Raw genomic sequence first — 8,013 nt, 5'->3', positions numbered from 1 at the left:
GGGTGAATCCCACGGGAGCTGTGGGCTGGAGAGGCCAGACTGGGATCCTGTGGAAGTGTTTCTGTGCACGGTTCCCACCCTGCAGCCAAGGCACCAAGGAGCCGAGCGCTCCCTGGTCTGGAGCCTGGCTGGGTGAGCCTGGAGCGGTGCTGGGAGGGCTGGAGGCACCGGGAGCACCTCGGGGACACCGGGAGCACCTCGGGGACACCGGGAGCACCTCGGGGACACCGGGAGCACCTCAGAACCCCCCCTGAAGGGACAGCCAGGACGTGGTGAGGGCACACACGGCTCCACGGCCGGCTGGGAATGGGCAGGGCAGTGCCAGATGTGCTGTGCCCGCTGCCAGCTGTGCCCTTCAGGGGATTTCTGGTGGTGCCAGGCCGGGCACACGCTGCCCAGAGCTCTGGCAGCCGGGATTAGGCTCCATCTGTGCAGCCCCACGGGCTCCAGGGAGATTTTCAGGTGCAGTGTTGGGATTGTTTCTTCTGACCCCGCCGTGGCAGGAGGTTGCAAATAAAGATCTTTAATGTCACTTCCAACCCAAAGCGTTGCAGAATTCCATAATCCTCTGGTTTGGTGCGGCTGCTGTTGAGGTATTCATTAAAGGTCAGCAGAAACACAGCCACGGGCGTTTTCTGCACTTCATTCTGATAACAATCATGCAGTTATGATCAGCCATCAGCACAAAGCACCGCCAGGCAATGAATCAGCTCCTCAGGAAAGGGAGGGAGCAAAAACAAACGCTGCCCACCCCAAGAAACATCACTGCCCATCCCCAAATCTATTGCAAAGAAAGGTCTCTGCATTGAAAATATTTCATGAGTGTAAAGACATGGAAAGTATGAACGGTTCTGTAAATCAAATTACACGTGTATTCTTTCATTTCTACCTTGAAATAGCTTTTACAGTTCAGGCATTACAAACATGAACGTGGTGGGGCTCGATTAGTGCCAGGAGCAAACACTGAGGAACTTCCTTGGCAGCAATATTTGATATTTGTTAACCTTCAGGTAACGCAAGGAGGATCCGTGCCTGAAACACTTCCGCTGCTCTTCCTCACGTGTGAACACGAACCAGACACAGCTGCTGGGACCTGTCCCCCTTGCACCGTTCTCCTGCTCTTTTTCCCCACAGTAAATGACCACACAACACAAAGCCCAAGAACAGGAATGGCTGGGCTGGTGCCTGACACACCAGGACACACCAGGACACACCAGGACACACCAGGACACATCAGGACACACCAGTAACACACCAGTAACACATCAGGACACACCAGGACACACCAGTAACACACCAGTAACACATCAGGACACACCAGGACACACCAGGACACACCAGGACACACCAGTAACACACCAGTGACACACCAGGACACACCAGTAACACACCAGAGCACACCAGGACACACCAGGACACACCAGGACACACCAGGACACACCAGTAACACACCAGGACACACCAGGACACACCAGGACACACCAGAACACACCAGGACACACCAGAACACACCAGTAACACACCAGTAACACACCAGGACACACCAGGACACACCAGTAACACACCAGTAACACACCAGAACACACCAGGACACACCAGTAACACACCAGTAACACACCAGGACACACCAGGACACACCAGTAACACACCAGTAACACACCAGTGTGAGCCAGCAGCTCAGCACCAGACATTGATTTTCAGCTTTATTCCAGGTGATCAGCTCTGCAAGTGCAGAGTGTGCAGTTGCTCCAGGGACAGGGAAATGGCCTCGAGCTGTGCCACACGAGGACAGCAGCAGGAATTTCCCCATGGAAAAGATGCTCAGGCCTTGGCAGGGGCTGCCCGGGGAGGGCTGCAGTGCCCATCCCTGGAGCTGTCCCAGGAAGGGCTGGAGGTGGCACTCAGGGCTGTGGGCTGGGGACAGGGTGGGGATGGGGCACAGCTGGGATTCCCTGGGCTGGGAGGGCTTTTCCAAGCGCGGGGATTTGGGGATTTTGGGATTCTGGGAGTCCCGCGCCAGCCCGCGCTGTTCCCATGGCAACGCGCAGTCACCGCGGCGGCGCGGCGTGTCCCGCTCGGCGGCCCGTACCGCGGGGCATTGTGGGCCGGGCAAGATGGCCGCCCCCGTGCCGCGGTGCTGAGCCGAACCGCGCTCGCCGGCGCCCCGGGACGCGCGTCCCGCCCGCCGCCGCCCGCCCCCGGAGCGCAGCTCGCCGAGCCGCCCTCGGCCCGACGGTGTGCGAGGGAGCCGCGATGGGCCGGGCGCGGTGCCCGCCGCAGGGAGCGCGGGGCCCGCGGGGGTAGAGGTGCGAGGGAGGCCCCGGGCCCGGTCCCCGCCGGTCCCTCGGTGCTCCCCGGGCCGCGCCACCGAGCCCAGCCGGGGCCACTGCCTGCGCCAGGTGAAGGCGCTGCGTGCCCCGGGTCCGTCCTTACCCGCGCACCGGGGAGCGCCGCCCCGCGCTGCCCTTGGCCCGTCCTCCCCCTCCGGCCGGAGGGACCCCGGGCCCGCTGGGGGCCGGGCTGGACATCGCTGCCCAGCTGCTGCCCCGCGCTTCCCCGCACATGGAGGCTGAGATGCTGCAGTCGCCTCTCCTGGGGCTTGGGGAGGAGGATGAGTCCGACCTGACGGACTGGAACTTGCCCCTGGCCTTTATGAAGAAAAGGCACTGCGAGAAGATCGAAGGCTCCAAGTCTTTGGCTCAGAGCTGGAGGATGAAGGACCGGGTAATGCTCCAGGGCAGGATGGGGTTTGGAGGAGGAGCAGTCGGGGGACAGGTGGAAAAGGAGTCTGAGCTCCGAGGGTGCTGAGCTGCTGCCAGGTGAAGCGCTGGGTGTGCATCCCACGGTTTGTGTGGCAGCCGTGTGGAATTAGGGAAGCAGAGCTGTGGATGGGTTGGAAGCACTGACTCCGTGCTCACGAGCTGGGTTCTTGGAGCAGCTCCATCCTTTGGGCTCTTTAAATGGAGCCTGGGTTCCCGCTGTGTTCGGGGCAGGGCAGTGAAGTGACCCAGGTGAGGAGGAGCAGGTGCAGGAATTGCAGCTGTCTGCAGCTGCAGCTGCACAGGAGCTGTGTGGGTTTGGAGCGTGCCCCCAGCGTGGGGTGAGGTGCAGAGCGAGGCTGTCCTTGCACGTGGAGAAACAGATTGTGAGGTTTTGGAGGCAGGAAGCTGTTTTGAGATTGCTGTGGTTGGTGACGTGTTGTGTGTTAAACTGACAAATCAGTGACAGTGACAAATCAGGGCAGTGACAAATGTCCCAGCTGGGACTGTGTGCCACCCTCAGTGTCTCAGCAAAGTGCAAACAAAGCACCTGGGAAACGTCCTGGACCATCATCTCCACTTGTTCTGTTCCTGGAACAACTCTGCTGTGGGTTCCAGCCTTCCCTGGCTCTCCCAGCTCTTGTACCCTCAGCTTTGTGTTTGTAGACGCTTGTGGCTTGTCCTGGTCACCAGATTTCCGTTTTGTTTGTGACCCCCTTGCAATGGGATGGAATAACTCACCGAAACTGCAGGCTGGGATTTCTTTGCAGAGGCCATATGCCCAGGCTGTCCCTGTCTATGTTCCCAGACTGGTGATTACATTTCTCAGAAGTTCTGAGCCATGAGGAGAATCATGGGCTGCGAATGGGACTTGGCAGATCAGTGCTGGGTGAACTGAGCGTTTTGGGTGTGATTTAAAGGCAGCACAGACACCACGGTGGGTGCTCTGTTCCAAAGGGCTCTGGCACAGAGGAGACTTTCTCCAGCAGCCTGTGGAGGTGTGATGAGCTTGCTGCTCTATTTTAGGTGTCTCTGCCTTCCTGGGACGCTTCCTGCTCCCTCATTTCCTGATCTGCAGAGTTGCCTGTTCTAATTTGGGAGTGACTTTGCCTTGGTTGGGCTGATCGATGGTTTGTGCAGCAGCAGCACAGGACCAGGGGGGTGATCAGGGCTCCTCCGTGGTTGGTGTGAAATGTTTCACGTGCTTGTTACGATCACATCCCAGCCTGACTCCCGTGGAGCTGCAGTTTCCTCCTCCGGGACTCTCCCGTGCCATAAACATCCTGGGTGTTGCTGCTGCTGCTCTCTGGGCTCGAGCTCAGTGGGGCTGGGCCCTGGGTCACTCCCCAAGATACAGAATCTGACTCTTGTGAAGGAAGAAAATAGAAGCAAATCTCGAATTTTTGGTTTAGTCCTTCTGCTTTCTCTGTCAGCTGGAGCCAAATGACTTCACACCAGGGCCAGTGGTGCAGCTCAGGTGTCGTTTGTACCAGGGCAGCTGCATCAGGGATCATTTGGACAAACTTGCTGTTGTGCAGAATTACTTTTTGTTTAAGACCTGGTGCATAGGAAGATACCAAAAGCACGTAAAGACACCTGAGAGAAGAAGAGCAGCTGATTCAAGAAAGCTAAAAAGAGGAATAAAACACAAGACATGAAAAAAGGCTGCTGAGATTTAAACGTGATGAGGTTGAGCAATCTCCTGAGTGCTTAATGAAGTAACAAATGCTGAACCTTAGCTGGGGAGACGATGAGGATGGAGTTTGGAATGCTGCAGGGGTGATGCCTGGTAAATATTTCCACCCAGTGAGCTCCAGTTTGGCTAATCCTGCAAAACAGTTCAGAAGATCTAATCTGCTTTGCCCTGGTGTCCGTGAGCAGCAGGTGGAGGGCAGCTCGCTCAGGCTGCTCCTTTCCCATGGCCTGGCTGGAGGTGGCAGCTGGGCTGTGACAGGTTTGTCCAGGGAATGGAGCACCTGGAGAAAACCCCGGGAACTTGGGCTCTGTTGGCTTTTCCCGTGAGGCAGTGGTGGTGTGAGGGCACAGCCTGTGCCACCAGGGTGAAAGCTGATGGGCTGTTGGTCTTTTCCCTTTTTGCTCCTGAGCTGCTTGGTTTTGCTCTCTGGCATTATAAATTAATTATTTCTTGTTTTAGCTGTCTGCAGGAAGTTTCTTCTCCTCCTCTTTCCTTGCCTTCCAGCACTGTCCTGCCGTGGCTGCAGCCCTGTCAGTGCCCACAGCCCCTGGTGTTCCTCTGCTCCTCCAGCCCAGCCCACGGCTCAGCCCCTTCCTTCCCTCCTGCACTCCCAGTGGGAGGCTCTGTCCCCATCCCCAGTTCTCTGCAGCTCCTTTTGTCTCTTGGCTCCCTTTCCCACAAGCCAGGGCTGCTGGAGCTGAGCTCTTCTCCAGGGGCTGCATGTGGAAAACATCCCAGTACCTTCAGTGTGATAAATGAACTCGTCACAGCCCAGGCTGGGGACCATTCCCTGCCATTAAACACCCCAGCCTGTCTCTAAATGAAGAAGTGCTCAAAGGTCAAGCCAAGCAAGGCTCTGGCAGTCCCAGTGCAGGTGAAGCCGTGGCATTTTCCCCTGTGAATCATGGAAGCCCCAGGCAGTGGCAGATTCTGCCTTATTCATCGAGGAGTCATGGGGAGTGATCCCAGCTCCACTACAGTTAGAGGAAGTGATTCACAGATTTGGGAGTGCAGTGACTCTTCTTTTCATCTTGCTTTGTTGCTCTAAAAACCCCAGAGTTTATGTGAAGTTGAAGGTTCTTTAGAAGGCAGAGCTCTGATAAGGGGAGAATCAAATCAGAATAATGAGTGGTAAATGTGGAGAAAATAAGTGAGAATTCACTGGTGTCCCCCGCCCCTTCCTCCATGAGGGCTGCTCTGAAAACATTTAATCCTTCCATGGACTGCATATGCCATCAAAGTGACACTGCTTTGATCTATTATTTATTTAAAGAATATTTTTAACACAAGAGGGTTGGAATTATGCTTTGTGTATTGAATTAAATTTCCCAGCCTCAGTTGCAACCAAAGCATATAACTTGATTTAAAGAAAAAGACTCCCAAGTACACCAGGTTTTACTGACAAGTTGCTATTAAATTCAGAATATTTAAATTAAGATTTGGTGTATTTATATTGATTTCTAAGATAAGCAGAGAGCAACAAAGCTGATTGTAATAGTTTTACCTCAACATTTTTTTTCCTGCTGCCTCATAACTTGCTGAGTGAGAATTAAATCCTGTTTTTATGAGAAGAGGAATCCACAATTAGGTTTCTCTGGAAATGCAGATTAAAGCAGGACTGCATACAAATGTGCTTAATTCAGATGAGCAGAGTTTGCCTGCTCAGGAAACCCAAGGAAGTGTCCAAGGCCCATGGGCTGGCTGGGTTTTCTGGAGGGTTGGGCTGTGCTTTTCTCTCAGAGCTGGTTTGCAGTGCCTTGCTGCTGGGCTGGCCTTGTCCCCTGGGCTGTGCAGAGGTGACTGAGGGGTTAATGATCCCTGTGGGACTGCAGCTTCTGGCACTGCCAGATCTGATAAACCCACTGGCACATCTCATGTTTGTCTTGTTCCTCTGCTCTTCTCTAGAGAACACTCTGGAGATGCCTCTTTCAAGGAATTATCTAATGATTTATCTGATGAATTATCTGATGAATTATCTAATGAATTATCTAATGAATTATCTGATGAATTATCTAATGAATCATCTAATGAATTATCTGATGAATTACTCAAGGCCAGGTTTGTGTTAATGGCATCCTTCAGTGCCAGGCTGTGCTGTGGGGTGTGATGTGTGACAGGCCCAGGGGCTGAAGGATTCCTTTTATCCCCTTTTCCTGTTGGCTCTGCCAGCAGCACCCTCAGCAGTGTTTTTATTTCTGTGTTTGCACTTATTGACCGGTCCTTGCTGAACTGGGACAGGGTGACCTCCAGCTCTTGCTGGCTGGGGATGGAGCAGAGGGTAATTAGTGCAATTAGTGCAGTGGTGTGCAGAGGGGAGAGCAGGGCAGTGCCCAGAGGAGGGGGCAGTGGGAGCAGCCAGGGGTGGGTGAGAGTGGAGCCCTGTGCTGGAGTTCTGCTGGGCTTCTGTGGCCTGGCAGGGCCTGCAGCAGAGCTTGGGCTGCAGCGAGATCTGTGCCCTCTGTCCATGGCACAGTGAGGTTTGTGCCCTCTGTCCATGGCACAGTGAGGTCTGTGCTCTCTCCATGGCACAGTGAGGTTTGTGCCCTCTCTCCATGGCACAGTGAGGTCTGTGCCCTCTCCATGACACAGTGAGGTCTGTGCCCTCTCTCCATGGCACAGTGAGGTCTGTGCTCTCTCTGTCCATGGCACAGTGAGGTCTGTGCCCTCTGTCCATGGCACAGTGAGGTTTGTACCCTCTGTCCATGGCACAGTGAGGTCTGTGCTCTCTCTCTCCATGGCACAGTGAGGTCTGTGCCCTCTGTCCATGGCACAGTGAGGTCTGTGCCCTCTCTGTCCATGGCACAGTGAGGTCTGTGCTCTCTCTCTCCATGGCACAGTGAGGTCTGTGCCCTCTGTCCATGGCACAGTGAGGTCTGTGCTCTCTCTCTCCATGGCACAGTGAGGTCTGTGCCCTCTCTGTCCATGGCACACTGAGGTCTGTGCTCTCTCTCCATGGCACAGTGAGGTCTGTGCTCTGTCCATGGCACAGTGAGGTCTGTGCCCTCTCTCCATGGCACAGTGAGGTCTGTGCCCTCTCTGTCCATGGCACAGTGAGGTCTGTGCCCTCTCTGTCCATGGCACAGTGAGGTCTGTGCCCTCTCTGTCCATGGCACAGTGAGGTCTGTGCTCTCTCTGTCCATGGCACAGTGAGGTCTGTGCCCTCTCTCCATGGCACAGTGAGGTCTGTGCCCTCTCTCCATGGCACAGTGAGGTCTGTGCCCTCTCTGTCCATGGCACAGTGAGGTCTGTGCCCTCTCTCCATGGCACAGTGAGGTCTGTGCTCTCTCTGTCCGTGGCACAGTGAGGTCTGTGCCCTCTCTGTCCATGGCACAGTGAGGTCTGTGCCCTCTCTGTCCATGGCACAGTGAGGTTTGTGCTCTGTCCATGGCACAGTGAGGTCTGTGCCCTCTCTGTCCATGGCACAGCCCCAGGAAGGAGCTGAAAGCCCTCGGAGGGATGGAGGGGATGAGCCCTGTGAGGCAGGGCCAGCGTTCTGTGCCTTCAGCACAGCCTGAGGCTGCATGTGAACTGATGGAGCTTGTGCTGACCGTTCCTCCT

The 8,013-nt window shown here is 55.3% G+C and overlaps 1 protein-coding gene across 1 annotated transcript in view; it reads left to right on the top strand.

Annotated features, from left to right (window-relative positions):
• The first annotated feature begins 2,424 nt into the window (after nt 1-2,424).
• The window catches only part of RPTOR (regulatory associated protein of MTOR complex 1), a 97,507-nt gene continuing 91,918 nt past the window's right edge, over nt 2,425-8,013 (top strand). The window contains exon 1 of the mRNA XM_023938862.2: nt 2,425-2,724. Coding sequence (XP_023794630.2) covers nt 2,563-2,724 — 162 coding nt within the window. The 5' untranslated portion in view covers nt 2,425-2,562. The remainder of the gene's footprint in view (nt 2,725-8,013) is intronic.

This window comes from Cyanistes caeruleus, chromosome 19 (genome assembly GCF_971803275.1).
Source record: "Cyanistes caeruleus chromosome 19, bCyaCae1.hap1.1, whole genome shotgun sequence".
NCBI classification, from domain to species: Eukaryota; Metazoa; Chordata; class Aves; order Passeriformes; family Paridae; genus Cyanistes; species Cyanistes caeruleus.
Note: the sequence above shows the minus strand (reverse complement) of the source record. Positions and strands in the feature narration are given on the sequence as shown.